Below are 19,047 nucleotides of genomic sequence, written 5' to 3' on the forward strand. Positions count from 1 at the left end.
GCTCATCTCACTCTATAGGCCGGGGGCCAGCGCTGTCCGAAGACACTTCCGGGTCACGTGGCCAGCGTGACAAAGCTGCTCTGGCGAGCCAGCACAGCACACGGAACGCCGTTTACCTTCCCACTAGTAAGCGGTCCCTATTTATCTACTTGCACCCGGGGGTGCTTTCGAACTGCTAGTTTGGCAGGCGCTGGGACCGAGCAATGGGAGCGCACCCCGCCGCGGGGATTCGAACCGCCGACCATGCGATCGGCAAGTCCTAGGTGCTGAGGTTTTACCCACAGCGCCACCCGCGTCCCATCTGTAATCTCCAGATTACAGATCTCCAAAGTCACACTTCTTATGAACACACATGTAAAATACGGGTTCATGTGTATAGGTCAATAGACAACAAGCAGACCTTCGTTTATCAGGCAGAGGTATCATTTAAGGAGGGTGGATTCGGGGAATCTCCCTTTCCACCCAGGAGCATTTATATAAGCTAAACACTCTAAACCGCTAGACTGACTGTGACTATAAACAATTAAATGGCTCTCAATGCACTCTGAAATGCTGCCCTTTGCTACACAGCAACACTATGATGAATGAGTAATTGACCAGGAAAGCGCATACCTGCAATTTCTTGAGCTGACTGGAGACTTGCCGCCCCCTCAAGTTTTTCTGGGATAGAGTCTCCTGCTTCCAGGACTCTGACCAGCTCTCTCAAGCGTTGGCATTCCTCCCGCAGATGCGTTTGCTCCTCAAGACGCTGCTGCTTAGCCAGGCTTGCTGGGTTCAAGCTGAAGTGGAGCACTTTAGTTTTACTGGGATCGTGATAGCCCTACAAAACATGGGAAAAGGAGCTCATTAGGACCGACAGGGTCAGCTTACTAGAGAGGATTACCCACAACCACAGCACAGCAGTGCAGGCAGAGGGGAAGCGGAGAATTGCACACAAGCATTTCAAAATTAGGATTCAGCAAAGGCTGACCTTCCAATAAGTTACCTTCCAATAAGCTTGTCACCTGGAACTTATTCCCATGGACTGCGTTCATGCAGTTAAAAAGCTTTCCTGGCCAAGCCTCCCCCACTCCTGGTGAAACTGGGCTGTAGCACTATGTGGGACTGCAGGTGGTGTCCCCCTCTCCCCTTGCAACCATGTCGCCATTGTGCCCAGGTTGCTTGCTGGTGGCACCATCCATTCTGCAGGCCGCTTTCCCGGTGTGCGCTTGCAACAGTGTCCACTGCCATTAGGAAGTCGCCTTAATGAGTTTGCCAGTCCTTTCTCCCCCATTACGACTTTGCTCACATACACAACACTGCAACATCCAGCTGGCCCTTTCCTGCACGCCTTCTTTGCTGTGGTGCATTTCAGCCCTGAGCATGTCTACTCAGAAGTAAGCCCTGTTGAACTGAAGTGCCACTTTCTCCCAGGCAAGCATGCATGGGATTCCAACCTGGGCCTTAATTCTGCTATTTTAACATGTGAAATTAAAGGCTCTCCAGAAGCAGCAATCTGTTAGGGATTCTTTAGTTGTGACTCTTGCCTTGCAAGGGGTGGTCTAGATGGCCTTTGGGGTTGCCCTCCAGCTCTACAATTCTATGATTGTATATGAACAGTGACTGGCAAGGGGCATTTTTGCTTAACTTATCAGAAGATAACAACCGTTGAATTTATTATAGGATAATCCCAAACTCTATGTTAGCCCAAGAGTGGCTATTCATTCTAACAAAGCGTTATTACTGGATCTTTTGCATTTGTCTGTTGTATATGCTGTTGTTGCTGCTGCTGTTTTAAGTCAAAGCTTCCAAACTGCAGCAGGGCACAGCACCAGACTAATTTAGTACTGTTGTTCTCTTTCATCACAAAACTCAAACATGGCCGTTGTCACTGAATTGTGTCGGCATTTCCTGAGCAAGCTACTAAAAGGCATTTCATGTTGCACTTTCCCCAAGAGGTGAAACACACACACACACACACACACACACACACACACACACGAGCAGTTTAGCTGATGAGCCAGGTCCTAGAATAGCTGATTAATTTCCCTTCAAAGTGAGACAACAGTGAAGTTAAATTTACGTCTCCAGAAAAAGCAGGCAAAGAGCTTTGTTTAAAAAGAAAAACGAAAACAAGAGCAATGATTCTGTTAGTCTAGATATAAAGTCAAAAAGGCATGTCACGTGATCACATATGCACTAAGAGTTTGATTCACACTTGTTCCCCAAGTGTGGTGTTCAGCACGCACACACCGGTCCCATGTGAACAGCTCTCTTTGCTTGTGAGAGAGTTGCCAACAGCAAGGAAAGGACGTGAACAGCAGGAGACTCGCGTGCAAGGAGGAAGACCCACACAGAGTGGTGGGATCATGCCTCCAGTGGTTCAAGGAAAGGAGGTGATCAGCTCAGCCCACCAGCTAGAGGCTTCGCTAACTGTCCTGACTATTCAGCCTCCACAAACCAGCAGAACACCATTCCAAATGCCAGGCCTTGGAGGTTGGAATGAGACCATCTGCCTGCTACAAGTCAGTGTGGTGTTGTGGCTGGAGTGTTGAACTAGGAGCTGGCAGACCAGGGTTCAAATCCCCACTTGGCCATGAAGGTCACTGGGTGACCATGAGCTGGTCACTGCCTCTCAGCCTAATCTACCTCACAGGGTTGTTGTTGTTGTGGCATTAAATGAGGAGCGAGAGCGCCATGTGCGCCACCTTGAGATGCTTGGAGGAAAAAGTGGGATAGAGATGCAATAAATACATAAAATAATAAACAAACTCTCCCGCTCAGTGATGCTCATATAGGGTGTACTGTGCACAAGGGCCCACAGGTTATAAGGGGCCCAGCAAACCCACAAAACTCCCTTGATTTGGTCTTTGGAAAAGTTTGATGTTTGTTGGTGTTAAAAATCAAAATATTAATATTCTAACAAAACTTCGCCATATCAATTAATATTACATATAAAGACACATGTATAATTTATATACATCCTGAAGTTATGTACTTCATATTTAATTAAACGCCTTTTCATAATGTTTCATCTCAGATCAGAAGGTATGCATTAGATACTGGTGTATGAATTATATATACAGTATAATCGAACTAGACTGGGAGAGGAGGGATATATTTCACACAGGGACCCACAACCAAGTTTGGCCGCCACTGGCCCTGACTCTATCCACCCAGTCAGTAAAACTCAAGAGACTGTTGTCCAGTGGTTTTCTGCATCCATGAGCTGGCCCCTTGGGGAGTGTAAAGCGGACAAATTTAATCCATTTGCTGAAACTGTCTTGGAGCATTTGGTAATGGTGACTGAGTTTCTCATGGCCCCTGTGATTCTCAATAAAGCACGAGATGCTCAGGTGGAACTGGCAATTTGACTCTCTAGCGGCACTCAAAACGAAAGCAAAATGAAGTTGGCAGCAAAGTCAGAGCAAAAAAGAAAGCCCTTCACAGGGCTAACAAAGAGCACAAAAGACTATGAGGAGCTGCAAAGTATCCATTAGATGAAAATGGAAAAGCTTGATTTGCTAGATTTATTGGAAGAGGGGGAGGGGAGGACCTGGGGAGGGGGCTGAACGGCCTCTTCCTGCCTCTCAATCCACCCCTTGAGACTCTCCTGAGCCCATGCCCTTTCCCCAAGCCACACCCTCTCGTCACAGTCCCTGCTCATTGACAGCCTTGCTCCACACCAGGGGTCAGCAACCTTTTTCAGCCGTGGGCCGGTCCACCGTCCTGCAGACCATGTGGTGGGCCGGACTATATTTTGAAAAAAATATATGAACAAAGTCCTATGCCCCACAAATAACCCAGAGATGCATTTTAAATACAAGGACACATTCTACTCATGTAAAAACACGCTGAATCCCGGACCGTCTGCGGGCCGGACTGAGAAGGTAATTGGGCTGGATACGGCCCACGGGCCTCAGGTTGCCTACCCCTGCTCCACACCCTTGGAGTGTTTGGGCTTGGCTGGAATGTGTCCAATGAGGAGATTTCACCCCTCCCATACCCAAGAATCTCCTGACCATCTCCTGATGGTCTCTGCTGACTCTCCACAGAGAAGAGGAGGCGTGTCCTGCCTATTTACTTATTCTGCCCAGCAACATATCAGTGTGTGTGTGAGAGAGTCAGTCAGTCAGTGTATCGGAGAGAGTGAGAGTGTTAGAGATCCTAGAGATAAGATTGCTGCTAAGTGCAGCTGCAGACTCTCAGTGTAGCATTGATTTATGCTTAGAATATTCAGCTCTGTATATAGTTTTGTATCATAGTTGTAGTTATAGAATAAAAGGAAGATATTCTACAGAGCTGCTCTCCGAGTGGTTTATACTCTGCAAGACTCTGCAAAACTCTGCTGCGCAACGACTGTATTATTGAGACAGTGAATCCGGTGCTCTCAGCTCTAAGCTGTGAGTCCACAGCACTGTGACCGTTTCCTGTGGAAAGGAGGTCTCTGGCGGTGCTTCCCAGCTCGCCTAGCCCAGTCGGGGTTGAGGTGCATGAGTCCAGTTGGTGCACTGGCTCTAGGGCGATGCTGACATCCATGAACTGGGATAATGCCTCTTACTTGCCTGGAAAGAGGGCAGAGGTGAGTGTGTGGCAGTGCTGTGGCTATGGGGGGGGGGAGGCAGCTAGCCAGGTTTTTTGACCCACGTGATGCCTCCAGAGGGGTCCCAGCCTGTGTGTGTCTCTCTGTGTGTGTACATAAATGTGCTTGGGTCCCCCCTCAAAAAACTGGGTCTTTGACCCACATACTTTTGCCCCTCGTATGTGGAAATCTGACTTTCTGAGTGGAACGTACCTACTGTCCCAAGTAGGAGTAATGCTCATTGCTGCACCCACTTTTGCCTCTGGGCCCACCAGCCCACCCAAGCGGCTAGTGAGAAAATGCAGCCCCCAGGGCAAAAAAGTCCCTTGCCACTTTGTGATCTGCTTTGAGCCTCTGTGAGAAAAGTCATGCAAACCTCCAAGTTTTTGTTTTAAAAGTAAGAAACCAAAAAGGGTGAAGTCTTACATCGCTAACTGGGCAGCTGTTTGTACGCTCGGCTTGCTCAATAAGCTGAAAGCAAAGTAGCTAGTTTTACTTTGTTTTCTGTTTCCAAAGAGCAAAATGCATGGTCAGAGCAGCAGCCCGACACTTCCCTGGCCAGCAATAAACCCTTATGTAGAATCTGTACTATGGCTTATGATTTCACAGTTGATCCATTTCAAAAGCAAAGCTGGAAATATAAAAGACCATTTTTCACTCCTTCCTTTCTCAGAGGTGGCAGCAAACACCATAGAAGCTTATAGGTTAAATATCTCACAGCTGTTTTAGTGCCCTCTAGTGACACGTATCCAGCCGCTCAGACACCTCATTTAAACAACAGAGCACAGCTATGTAAAATGCCATTGGGGGCTGGGTCCCCGGAAGGTATTAAAAATCACCAGCACAATGCAAGACTTAAAACCTTGCTCAAGCAGTCAGTGCCCTGGAACTGTCATAAGGCAGAGAGGGGGAGCATACAAAGGAGGATTAGTAGAGATAGGCTGAAAGTGTCCTGTGTTTGTGTGAGACCATTTTGTCGGCATGTATGCCATGACAGCATTCAGGGGCAGCCAATAGCAATGCATGTGCCTGCCTGCCCCCATCCCCTCACTGAAGGGGTAAGATACTGCGGATCAGGACCAAGTCAGAAATGGCCATGACGTCTATTTGTTCTGCCACTTCTGCAAACTTTGGAAACTGTGTTAGATTGCAAGGCGTCTACCTCTAGGAATCTGAGAAGTGCAGGAAGCCAAAATGTTTCACCCTCTCAAACAAGTCGCTGATTTCAAGGACTACAGGTAATGCATTACATTTTATGGCAACAATCGTATCAGGTATATTAGGATTTACTTCTGCCCCTGACTCTACCTGGATCTAGCACAGTGAAAGCTTCCCTGTTCACACTGATAACATGTCGAAAATGAAAATGAAATAGAAAATGTGAATGTTACTGAACGTTAAGCTTTTCAAAAGCTTGTAGAGTTTTGGGAGATGGCTGTGGAACATCCGCATCCTCCCTTCAGACAAGCAGCCCAAGAACACAGTCCAGTCAGCCCACACATTTGTGGTGCTAAGACCCACGACCTTGTGATTTGATGCCACCACTGCAACATAACACATACTTGAACTAAATGCTCTGCCCCACAATGGCCCAACTTGAGGTACCAACTTGATCCTGCTGGTGAAATAAGGGAGGCACAAACAAACAGAAATTATACGTGTCAGCCTTTGCGAACCAGATGCCTTACAGATGTTTTGGAGTTCCATCAGCTCCACCATACTGATGAAGACTGGTTTATACCTTTCCTGTCACTGCCTGCTAGAGCAGGGGTGAGGGTACCTCTGACCCAAGGACTACATGCAGCCCTCGAAGTCCCTCTGTTTGGTCATCAGGACCTTCTCCCAGTCACACTCCTCGCTGGTCTTGCCTCCTTGAGTTTTTGCCTGGTGGGAATGTGTCCTTGAACTCTGACAATGCCTCTTCCTTCCATGGGTGGAGGATAAAAAGGTATAGAAATTAGACAGCTGTACAAAGGTTAAATTTACATGCATTGCTCCACTTGCTTTTGCTTCTGGCATCACCTGCCACTGCCACATGGCCCTTAGAAAGGAATACGACCCTCAGGCTGAAAAAGGTTCCCCATCCCCATGACAGAGCCTAGATAGTTTTCCAGTTTCCACCTCTCTTTCTCTCTCTCTTATCCCATTACATCCCCCTCTTTTTATAGCAGAGACCTTGCAAGAACATGCACTTGCAGGCATCCCAGGTTAGGCGGTGGTGGAGCTCATCATACTCTTACATGGTTCTCCACACTCAAGTCATTGTTTGGGATAGATTACACTCCATTTAAAGACAGACGCCTGCTGGAAAACACATTGCGATTCCGAGCCAATACTTTAGGGCTGTAACAGAATCCATCTCATTTTAAATTTCCGGGAAAGATCACTAATGTATTTCTATCATCTGAAAGCTCACAGCCTGAGGATGCCTTCCACTGTATACAACTGACTGTGGAGGAGCCAGAAACACTTTGACAAAGGGCCTGCAGAAAAAAGGACAACAGAAGCTTGGAGTCCTTTTGCACTAGCTGCTGAACCAAGAGGAACAGAACAGATCCAGTACCTTCCTCAGTGCAACTGCTTTATGGTGACACAAACACACAGAGAGACAGGATATGTCTTTTACAGCCTGAATTCTGCCTTCTCTTCAAGTATGCAGATCTTCTGCAGACCTCTTCAAGTAAGCATAAAGCCAAGGAGTGTCTTTCATAAAGGAAAAGGACAAACTTAATACCAACTGGCAAGTTCTTACCTAATAAAGCAGCTCAACAATAAAGAGAAAGCACAGGTTGTATCTTAGGGACGAAGAAATATTTAAGCTGCCTTATTACTTTGCTGACAAAGATGTACAAGGTCAACAAGACAGGTCCAGACAGACCTTTTTCAAGCAATGGTTCAAAAAGTCCAAGATGGAGTCTGTCACATCAAATTGGGATTTTCCAAAGCTGTTCATCCTTGGTCCAGCAGTAAATAAGTTGTGCTGTTCCTACTCAGGCATCAGGTCAATTATAAATGCAAAGGTCAAATACAAATCAAATCATGACTGATTTTCTCACCTGGGCCCATAAGTGCCTGACTGCCAGATCCAGCATCTGGTTCTCACTGACAAGCAGGATAGCTGAGCAGCAGTCTAGCCCTAATTTGTGCCCCTAAAACCCATATGACCAACTCACACTTAAGGCCCCCTGTGCAACAATTCAATCAGCATCCTGGGAATCACATGGCACAAGAGCAGCTAACTTCTCCATGTTAGTGAAAAGCTTTGACATTTTTATTGAGAATTCCACTAGGGAAGGGACAAATTCCCTTGTTGCTGCTCCCATACTCAATTCAACACCTGATGAGGCAACTTGATAAGGCAAAGGAAATGAGGCAATTTCTGTGATGGAATTTTATACTGTTTCAAATAGCAGCAGGTGGTCACGTGGGGAAATTGCTAATAATCCTAACCCAAAGCAGTACATGTCCAACATACTTACATCAAGTGAAAAGGAGGGCACAGGAGAAAGACTTGCAAAATGTTGTTAGTGCCATAAAGGTAAAGGTAAGGGTACCCCTGCCCGAACGGGCCAGTCTTGACAGACTCTGGGGTTTGTGCGCCCATCTCACTCAAGAGGCCGGGAGCCAGCGCTGTCCGGAGACACTTCCGGGTCACGTGGCCAGCGTGACAAAGCTGCATCTGGCGAGCCAGCGCAGCACACGGAACGCCGTTTACCTTCCCGCTGGTAAGCGGTACCTATTTATCTACTTGCACCCGGGGGTGCTTTCGAACTGCTAGGTTGGCAGGCGCTGGGACCGAGCAGCGGGAGCGCACCCCGCCGCGGGGATTCGAACCGCCGACCTTTCAATCGGCAAGCCCTAGGCGCTGAGGCTTTTACCCACAGCGCCACCCGCGTCCATGTTAGTGCCATACATAAGCTCTAATAAAAAGTAGGTGTAAGTCCTGAATAACTGTTTCAGAACTATCTCTTGTTGACACTGCCTCCTTCTGGAAGTGAACCAGAGTAGGTGGTGTCTATCTGAAGCAAAATAGCTTTTGACTCAATGAAAAATCTTTCTCATCATCTCCAGGCAGCTGTGAAATACAGACATGACTGGAGCACTGTTTTGGAGAGAAAGAGAGAAATGCCGTAATAGAAGATCTACAACCATCTTGCAGGAAGAATGGCAAAAGATAAGGTTTTGACAATTCGGAAATCATATCAAGGAGAGGTTTGTTTGTTCGTTTGTTTTGCAACACCACATTATGCAGACACTCTGGAGCTGGAGCTGCTTCTCCCCACTAGTTGAGAGTGGCGGGATGTGCATCAGGGACACAGAACTTGTTTCATTCAGTGTTTTATTGAGCATTTTTGTAGTTTTGAATGCAATGATGGTGGGGAATAGATAATGCAGAGGCAGAAACCAATGGAATTCCTTGAAGCCACCTCTAAGGAATAAGGTTGACCTGGTACTTCAGACATGGCAGGCATGGGCCAGAAAAGGCACAAGTCAGCCTGATCTAACAAATTGCTTGAGTCACTCCTCTCAGGTGTGGCTGACACAAGCAAGTTTTGTGAATTAACTTTTCCTTGAAAGCTCTTGGGTTTGTTTTAAATGTACCACTAACCTGATTCGGTGCTCTAGCAGGAAAGGCATGTCAATACTTAAAGAAGGAAGAAAAATAAAACCCGCTGCCATTTCCCCTTGTTGACCCTCATGACTACCTCATTGGTCAAGGCTTTGCCTTTACCCTTTTTTGCAAATGAAACAAAGGTCATGCAACTGTAGAGTATTTCCTCATCTCTCTCTCCTTTTCTTTCGTTGCCAAAATGTATTTGTAAGCTCCTTGGAGTAAAGATGTGTGGGGTGTGGTTAAAACTATACTTAGTTATCTACATTTCAAGTCAGATTTGTCGTGTTTTAAATGTATTGTAATTCAGTCAAAGTCACAGGGATTTAGAAGTTCAATCAAAACCAGAGGGTTTTCAAAAAAATGTGCTTATGCTTCAAGTTGTTTTCTGTTGAAATCAATGGCTTATTCAACCTTGACTGGATTGTGACCAATATCCAAATAATCTTTGAAGCCATTTTTCAAGGAAGGTTGGGAACAGTTACCTTTCCATTAATGTTTAGAGTCAAACTAGATGTTACTTTAATTGCACAGTTAGATCCATTGGGGGGGGGAGATTTAATTAGCTTTTTAGTAAGATGCGGGGTGCAACATTCATTTGCCACTGCAGTGCACACGAAGGAGGTTAACCATTCCCACCTTAACTATGATCCCTACAAAAATTTCCACCACTATGGAGCAGGTACATGATTTCCATTCCCCAGCCACTGGTCCCTCAGCAGCTTTTTCCTTGCAGAGCATCAAATCCTTCCATGCTGTGCTGATTCAAGTGAGCCTGGCTGGGTGGGGAAAGCACTAAACAGTCGGTCTCGTGTTTGTATGGATTTGCTCTCCCTTTGTGATTGCTTTGGCTTAGTCCTCAAATGTTAAGGAGTTGGATGAACTCATCCCTTCAGTCATTGCATGGCAACTGCAAACGAAGAGTAATCCTCTCCCTAAAAACTCAGCTTTGCTGCAGCAGCAGCTCCTTCATTCTGCTGCTTTGCTCAGGCTTGTTCAACTGATTAGAGGAAAAGCCTAATCTGTTCTTATCGGAACAGCATCCCCATCTTGCCCTTGGTACAAAAGGCAAACATGCTCACCAACCACCCAACTCTCTCTGTTATGGCATATGAGCACACCCAGGGCATCAAGCAAAGCCCTCCACCCAAATGACATGTGCACATAAATGACTGACAAGTAAACAGTACAGCCAGCACACAGGCAGAAGTAGGGGACAGATGTCTGTCTCACAGGATTCTAGAACTCCTGGTCATCCAGTGAAACTGACTGGCCGGAGATTCAGGTAAAATACAGTATTTCACGCAACACCTTTTTTATGGAAATTCACTGCCACAGGATATATAGCAACGTCCACTCATTTAAAAGGGGAGTAGACAAGTTCATGCAGGAGGGGAAGTCGAGCAGTAGTTAGTAACCATAACAGACCGCCCAGGTTCAGAGACACTGAATACCAGTACTCAAAGGGCAACAGCCAGTTGGAGGTCATGGCTTGTTTGCGGGCTTCCTAGGAGCACCTAGTTGACTGCAGTCTGAAGCCAAATGTCAAAGCAGATGGGCCTTCAGACTGAGCCAAAAGGGAATATTATTTTATTCTTACAGGAACACCAGCAAAACACAATGTCCAGGATCCAGAGAACTGACAGCTACTTCTGTGCACTGAAGGAAGCATTGGATAAAGGTAAAACAAATAAGCAGGCATTTGCATCATACAGGGAGCCTGCTGCCAGAACCAGTCCTATCATTAGGCAGAGTGTAATCACAGCAGATTGTTAGTTATTTGATTACTCCATTTTCATTTCCAGGGAGATTTTCTGCCTCACATGCCCCAATAACTTGGCCGTACTTGTGTGCTATGCACCTTTGCTGGGAAGCGGGGAAGAGAATTTACTGTTCTGCCTCAAGAAGCAAAATGCCTTGTGATGATCCTGCCTGCTGAACAAAAACAGAGGGCAAAAAAGTCCCACTGGTCCTGCTCTCAGTTCTTTGGATCCCAGTCAGTACCTTTCTAAATGATTCCCCCCCCCTTCCGCCCTGCCTGCCCATGTTGACTCCAAAAGAGAAACTTAACCACTCAAGCCAACTCCCAGCTGTGCAGCATAATTCCTTCTTTCATGTTGGACTTAATTCTGCGTTTTCCTATAAAGCTCATTTCTGGAATTAATTCAGAATGGATTTTAAAGGGGATAGCCCAAGAGAGAAAAGTAGCACAAATCCTCCAAGCTAGCCTGGAATCCTTATTATTCAAACATGAAGGGAAGAATTATAGTGCAGTATGGGGTAGAGAGGCCTCCTCTTTCTAAATGATACATCTCTTAAAGGAAAGAGAAACTTCAGTGTAATGAGCTTTACTGCTTAGGACACCTAATAGGTAGTGTTGTGTTTGGTTTGGTTTTTTTTAAAAAAAGAAAATATTGCCTTTAGAAGGGGAAAGGGGAAATGTGTTATTATTACTAGTAATGTTAGAAGAATGATCAGTCAGATCAAAATTTTTCTTAAAAGAACTCAGTCTAGTAATAAGAGACCCCATAGGAGGTAGGATCAAGTGTTTCTGTTGATCCAGATGCTATTATTTTCAGATTAAGCAGAACCATAGCATAATTCTTCACTGAGCTGACCTATGCAAAATCTAAGAAATCTCTTTCTCCTCTTTACACTCTCTCTCTCTCTCTCTCTCTCTCTCACACACACACACACACACACAATCTGCAGTCAGATTCTCAGTTCAGTTTTTGTGAAAGGCTTTAATGTACACAATACACAAGTCAGTTTTCAAAGCATTCAGGTTAAGAGATATTGCAGCAATCTAAGTTCATGGCTACTCATAAGCTAAGATGTTGTTGTAACAATTTACACACTCCCCAAGCTCACCTTTTTCAAAACAGCTTGTGTCCCGAGTCACAGGACTAGGCAAGAAAGCAGGCACTCCGCCAAGTAGGTTGGGTTTTCGTACTCAGATGCATTTGTCTCCGCATCCTTGGTGACAGGGCCAGCTCACTGTCTGATTTATCCCCAGGTACCTCTTGGGGGTTTGGGGGAGGCAGTCTGATGGGATATGGTGCTCAATCACACACACACACACCCGGCAGCGCATGAAATAATATAGAAAGTTATTTCTGTATTCTCATGTGGTGGTATTGGTAACTTCTGAGATTCACTGTGAAATTCTGTGTGGGTCCCTTGACTCTGTCTATGACTTGCTAAACCCAAGAAGAAAGAAGTAAGTCCTATTTAGTTCAGTGGAACTAACTCCCGGGTGTGTAAAGGACTGCAGCCTAACCACAGCAATTGCAACCTCATTAATCCAGAACTTAAGTGGCTCTGACAACCACTTCTGTCAGGCAGAACACAACTAGGATAAGAAGGTATCTGCTGGATGAGAGCAAAGACTGATCTAGTCCAGCATCCTATTCTCACAGTACCCAGCCAGATGCTCAGGGGGAAGTCTGTAAGCAGAACCTGATGTGTGTTGTGACAGATGGTTGCATAGTTTATACAGGTCACAGAATTAATCTTTCCCTAGAACAGAATTTGGAATTCCTGAATTGGATGGATGGATGGATGGATGGATGGATGGATGGAGGTTTAGCACCAAGTACATACTGCCCTAGTTATACAGAACACATCACATCTACATGGGAGACTATTAGCTTTCATTTCAGTTTTGTACATATTCCTGCCTGTCCAATTTGGATCTTAGTCTTGTGCACACTTACTCTGCTGCAAAACCCACTGAACCCAGTGGTTCTTAGTTTAGAGGGATTAATCTATGAGTGATGCATTTTTTGGAAGGCAACTCTCTTATAATTTTAGCCTTTTTGTTACATCAGCACTAGCATCTCAGCTTTGGAAAAACAGTGACCAGGATTTTTGGACGTTCTTTTCAAGTTCCCGGTGAATTCACTAAATAAAAGTCAGTATCTGTGTTCCATCTACAGTATTGCACTTATTACTCAAAATCTTTCCCCCTCTCTTCACTTCTATAGGGAGCAGCACTCCAGGCACCAGTAAGTGCATTTTTTAATATATATTTTTAATGCTTACAGCACCATTGTTGCAAGTGCAAAACAGTGAATAGCTTGGAGGCTCCATGGCTGGGAAATGTGGTCACTAAAGGGCATGTTTTTCCATTATACAGGGATTTAGGGTGGACTCACATTCCATTGTAAACTTCTATTCCCCTGTGATAATCCCCTTGTAATGAAACAGTTATCAGCATCTGGACAGGTGTTAAATGATGAGCTGCCAGGGGATTATCACCTCCCACTCCTCTCCTGTCATGAGCAGAGGAGGTGGAAGGAGACAGCATAATAACCACACTTTGCCAATCGTCCTTCCATGTGCATGCCACCCTCCACCCCCATCACAGATATGAAACCAATAATTTCAGAAACTACGATCAGGTGAAGCTACATTACAGCCAAGTTTGGCAATGATTTTAACGTATGATGGGAGGAATTGTTTGGACAAGCGATTTCTGTCCTTTTGTGACTTCATTTACTAAGTGTATGGTTGGGTCTTGCTTTGGAAATCTCAGGGCATCTTTCATGGGCACCCCAGACAATCTCCCATTCTGGAATTCTGTATAGGCTGAGACTCATTATTGGGAAAATATCTTGTGCTCTCAGACCTTTCTGTGGCCTATAAAGTTCTACTTTTCCCACCACATTTTTTTCCAATTTCTATACTGGAGAGAGATTCTTCACCCTTTTATTTTTTACGTACTGAAGTTTTCTGCAGACTTGGGATTAACACACACTGGAAAGGTCCCAAACTGTGAGAATAGGGCTGTCACCCAGCAGCTCGCTATGCGTGCAAAGAGCCTTCAACTGAAAGAGTCAGCAATGCAAGGAGAATTAAAAAGCACAGTTAAACAGCCCCAAATCCTCATGCATATTTATAGGCGACATGGCAACGAGGCTAAATCAATACTCCTCCCTTGCTCATTACGTACAGCTCAGGAAAAGTAAGATCCAGTAATACAGCCTCGTTATATCCCCCCCCCCCCACTGAAGCCCTGGAAAATCTTATAGCATGGGAATGAACTGGTCCATTCTAAGAGGTGCTTATACAGCTTCATGTAGCAACAAATAATAGAAAGAGTGTAGAGAAAGAGAAAGGGGTTAGATGCAGAAAGGGGGGGTATGGGGGAGTCCCGGAAAAGAGGTTTATGAAAAAATGTTATGAAATTATACGTGTTTGTATGTCTTTTTAAGTGTTTGTTTGTTCTTAAAAAATTCTGTAAAACCAATTAAAATTTTATTAAAAAAAAAAGAGAAAGGGGTTAGAGCCATATCAAAGACAGAGATGGCTAAATCTTGTTCTGCTAAGCTTCTGAGAAATTTATGCACCATAACAAAGGTCTAATGTTAATGTCATGGTGAAGTGGGTACCAACGAAAATGCTTCAGTGTTGACTGCATACCACACAGCTGCCCTACACTTGTCAACTGGGCCCATACAATGGCCTGAACAATAAGGTTAGGGTCTCTCCGCTGCGGTAGCTCAGTGACTTTTCTGTCTTTACTTTCATCTCTAGGCTTCTTTTTTCATTTTCTTGGATGGTAGTTTTCAGATGCAGAACCCAGCCCTAGTTCCTGGACTCGGCAATTGCCAAAGCCATCTGCAAGGCCATGACCCACAACAAAGTCATGGGCCCCAGGAAGAAGCACCTCAACCATCTTATTCAGTGCCCAACTGAGATGGATGTGAATATTCCACAGCTGGCAGAAACCATTTTTGAGAGGACAGCAAACAGGAACTGGGTAGTACTGTTCAAACCTCTAACTGCAACGCCCCACCTCACAATGTATGGAAATGAGCACTTTATAAAATACTTGGCATCTTGAAATACACTGTTTAATCTCAGCAACTCTCTGGATAAAAGTGTCATGCAGGCCAAAATTCTGATCCAGAGCTGCTTCTTCAGGACCTCAGCCTTTGCCTCCACCAGCCATTTTCCACAGAAAATGTGAAACTTGAGATGGAATGAGCCTAGCCTTGCACCCAGTTCAAGCACAAGAGCAGCAGGGTGAAAAGTTTAGAAACAATGAAGGATCTTAGTGCCTAGTACAGTGAGCAAAGAGGAAGCCCCTTCCCAGACAGAAGATGCCATCTGTCCCATGGTGGGTGCTCAGCAGCTCTTTCTTATATTTTGAATTATTATGATTTTACTGAATTGTATTGTTTTGATGAACTTGTTATTTGCATTTACAATGATTCCCCCCTCCTGATGCTACTGTGATTATTGTGAGTCGCTTTGAGCTCAACATCTGTTGTTGGAAAAGTAGAATACGAATATTGTATTAAATAAAAAATCAGATCAGATGGGTTTGGAGTCTTTTTCTTTTTTTAACCATTTATTTTTGCAGTGGTAATGCTGATATGGCAACCCATCTTAGATCAGGCCATAATACAGTGGTGGATCCTCACCCAGCAGTTGAAGACCTAGGACAACCTTCCCCAACCTGGAGCTCTTTGGACATTTCAGACTACCTATCTTCTACCATCCCCAGTCAGCATAGTCACAAGCATCCTCTCTAGGATGAAAACAGCTTTACCAGCTGCAGCCAGACACAATCTCATCTTGCCCCTTGTCTCTTTAACACTACGGCAACTCAGTCAATCACTGACAGAGGCTTCATCACCACCACGAAAACCTTGTAGGATACAAAAGTACAAGTTTTACTTACCAATCTCAAATGCATTTGCTTCAGCTGCTAATTTCAGGACCACTTTTCTGCTACACTGCTGCACAGAACTAAGAGACAAACCCTTCTCTAAGCACATAGATCTCTGGATCTTAGAATTCTAAAAGCTACCGAAGCATCAAAGGCTGTGGTCTTCTATTCCCTATCAGAGCACTGATCCATGAGGAAAAAATTGAATCTGTCACAGTGTCTGAACAATAGGAACCTTTTAGATTTCCTAGGAATTCTTCCTAAGTTTTGTGTTTCTATGAAACTATTTCTGGTTGATCATCACTGCAAAGTTCCAATCAACCAAGTAATGCAATGATCTATGAAGTACAAACCTATTTGAAATTGTGTCTCTTTTGACATATCTCATTCACTAAGGTTGGCACACATTTTATCTCTTAAATCCATGGTTCACACCACAAGTTCCAACTTACTTATGGTGAAAGGAATGTGAAAAGAAAGCATTACTCATCCCAAGTATCTCTCCCACTTAAGATGTGCCATCAATCCTAATTTGCAACCAATCAGCCATGAGATTTCAAGAAGCTTTGTAAGTCTGAACTGACACGTACTTTCAGTACTGTTAGATGCTTTATTTTTTTTCTTACCAAGGTTTAAACAGTGCATAGGCAAACAAAGTTAGATGGCAGATGAAATGCCACTCCAGCAGGGTGTTATGAATTTATCATTGCAGTCAGTTTCTGTCAGGAATATTGGGGGAAGGGGTGAGAGAGACAGAGACAGAGAGAGAAGGAAGGATCAGACAGATAAGATAGACAGATACAGCAAGCCCATTGGCCCTGTGGGAAGGGGCCTGATTGCAGCAGTTCCCACACTGCAAAGGTAGTGTTATGGAAGGATCATCAGAGGTCACAGTGGGAGATATGGGAAGAAATTTTAATGTATTTTTAATCTTTTGCTGGAAGCCACCCAGAGTGGCTGGGGAAACCCAGCCAGATGGCCGGGGTATAAATAAATTTGTTGTTGTTGTTGTTTTGTTGTTGTTGTTTCTCCATTATTTTAGTAACATTGTGATAGATAAATTACCTTTTAAGCCAATTTCTTTATACACAGTGGGATGCAGCCAATGTCTGTCATACTCACAAGTAGACCTGTTAAAACTAATGGCCATGGCTAACTTGGGTCTATTAATTTCAATGGGTTTATTCTGAGTAAAACTTAGTTGGGCGCAAGCCATTATTTTTACTTGGTTGTATTTTATGTCACAACAGCATTTAACTGTAACATTTGCTACCTGCCTCCTGCCCTTGTGGCTTGGGCAGGTTGTAAGATGAATGAAACAAAAGGTAAATGAAATCTGGAACCTTACATCAAGTGGACTTCAGACATTTCCTTGGCTTTTCAGCTTCCTCACTGTCTGATCAAATGGCATGTGACTCCAGAATATCTCTATAGTTTCACTTGCCATTTTGCAGTGCTGTAATAGTCACCATGATTTTCATCAAGACAAAATATCAGCAGCATTCAGAAGACGTCATTTCCCTCCTAAACAGATGCCTGGAAGCATTACCGTGATGTGCCTTATGTTACTTAGCAATCTTGCCATAATGTCTATGTTGAATAACTTTGTTGTTTAATTTTTTACTCTATTTCTTTTTCAATTTACACTTCATGCAGCTGAGGGGTTGAATCAATCCCAAGGAGGAGAAGGGCAGCATGTCTGGGTCAAGCATCTCCTTAAATTGTCAGTTTGGGGCTGCACAGATGGTGATATTGTTAGCATGAAGGAAGATTGCGGATGCCCCTATCAGGTTCAAGCATTTTCATTTCCTCTATTTGCAATGACATAATTAGCAATTGATCTTGGACTTCTGAATGGGACATGTCCGTAATAAAAAGAGACAGCTGCTGAATTAAGCTGAAGAGGAATAGAAGCAGTAGGTTGACCTGGAATGACAGCTTCACACCATCATCAAAATACATATACTGCTACATCATTGGCAGGAAAGTCTCCCACTTGCATAATCAAACTCATCTAATGCCTTCTCCTTCAACAAAGTTCCTTTGAAGTGGCTGTTTGATCTTGGAGAATCCAGACACAACTTCATGAAATGAGCACAAATCAGGTTGGGGGGGTTGTTGTTTTTTTAATGCAGCTGCTCCAGCTTTTCTCTGAAATTTATTGGTGATCATTATCTAGCTACACCCAACAGTACTGGTTGCTTTAAAATTGGGCCTGATGATTCACAGTAAATTCACACATCCATGTTTTCTAACGGTTAATTACTCATTTGCAGAACTGATGTGTGCAGTTCTTGGTTACTGCACCCAGAATTTCAGAATGAAAAATATCCCCCATTGACTGCAACATTGTGAAGGCTGAAAAATTAGTTAATTCTCTACACTACAAGGTAATCGTCCACGCCGAAGTTCCATGAGCTAAAAGACAGGTGGTCAACCAGCTGAGACGCAAAATAAGGTAGAAGGTCCTGTCAAAGCTTTTGCTGATGTTCAAACTAGCACTTCAAGAGGCCTTTGCCTACATCCCACCTGGCCAGGAATCAAGTATCCATAAAGTACATAATAGGAAGAAGTACATAAGAAGTTGAAGATTCTGACTGTGCTTAACCTCTTGTAGGAAGGTGTGAATGCAGTCAGTATTGGCTCATTGTTCCTTCTTTAATAGAGGCATGTTATGTAGTTACCAGGGAGAGAGCCTTTTCTGTGCTGGCCCCTTCCCAAGAAGACATGCCTTGTGCTGACACTACATTCTTTCCTATTTGCCCAGATGTTTTACATATAAAGTGTAGTCAGTACTTTTGTGGACCTTCATTTTAGGTCCATGGTTTGGCTTTTATTTTGCTGGTGTGTATGGAGGGGGAGGGGGAGATAATAATATAATTATAAAGTTGGAAGGGATCCCAAGGGCTCTGCACTGCAGGAATCTCAACACACAGCACCATTAAAATTCCGCTCTGGAGTTCTTCCTCGGCACAGTTAAAAGCAAAATCTTTTCTCAAATTCAGTCTCTTAACACATCTGTTCAGCAGCAGTTCATTCTCCCTCCCCCCCCCACTGCATTTCTCCAACAGCAGTCCAGGAATAATATTAAATGAAGTCCATTCAATCTCGGTGGAGAGTGGAGGGCATAATAAAACCAGGTTAAATTCCTTCCCCACTCTTTTCCGAAGTAACAAACAGAATAACATAGCAGCA

General features: G+C 44.3%; 1 protein-coding gene and 1 long non-coding RNA gene across 3 annotated transcripts in view; one reads left to right on the forward strand and one right to left on the reverse strand.

The window, feature by feature from the left end:
• The window catches only part of MAD1L1 (mitotic arrest deficient 1 like 1), a 464,454-nt gene that overhangs the window by 176,027 nt on the left and 269,380 nt on the right, over positions 1-19,047 (reverse strand). For both annotated transcript variants that reach the window (XM_082199731.1, XM_082199732.1), the window contains exon 16: positions 613-820. In XM_082199731.1, coding sequence (XP_082055857.1) covers positions 613-820 — 208 coding nt within the window. The remainder of the gene's footprint in view (positions 1-612; positions 821-19,047) is intronic.
• On the forward strand, positions 8,652-15,266 carry LOC309519191. The gene is made up of 4 exons (XR_014213739.1): positions 8,652-8,773; positions 10,776-10,854; positions 13,160-13,180; positions 14,712-15,266. It is a non-coding gene; the product is annotated as an uncharacterized lncRNA (long non-coding RNA).

The sequence above is a fragment of the Podarcis vaucheri genome (assembly GCF_965113315.1).
Source record: "Podarcis vaucheri genome assembly, chromosome: 14".
In the NCBI taxonomy this organism is placed as follows: domain Eukaryota; kingdom Metazoa; phylum Chordata; class Lepidosauria; order Squamata; family Lacertidae; genus Podarcis; species Podarcis vaucheri.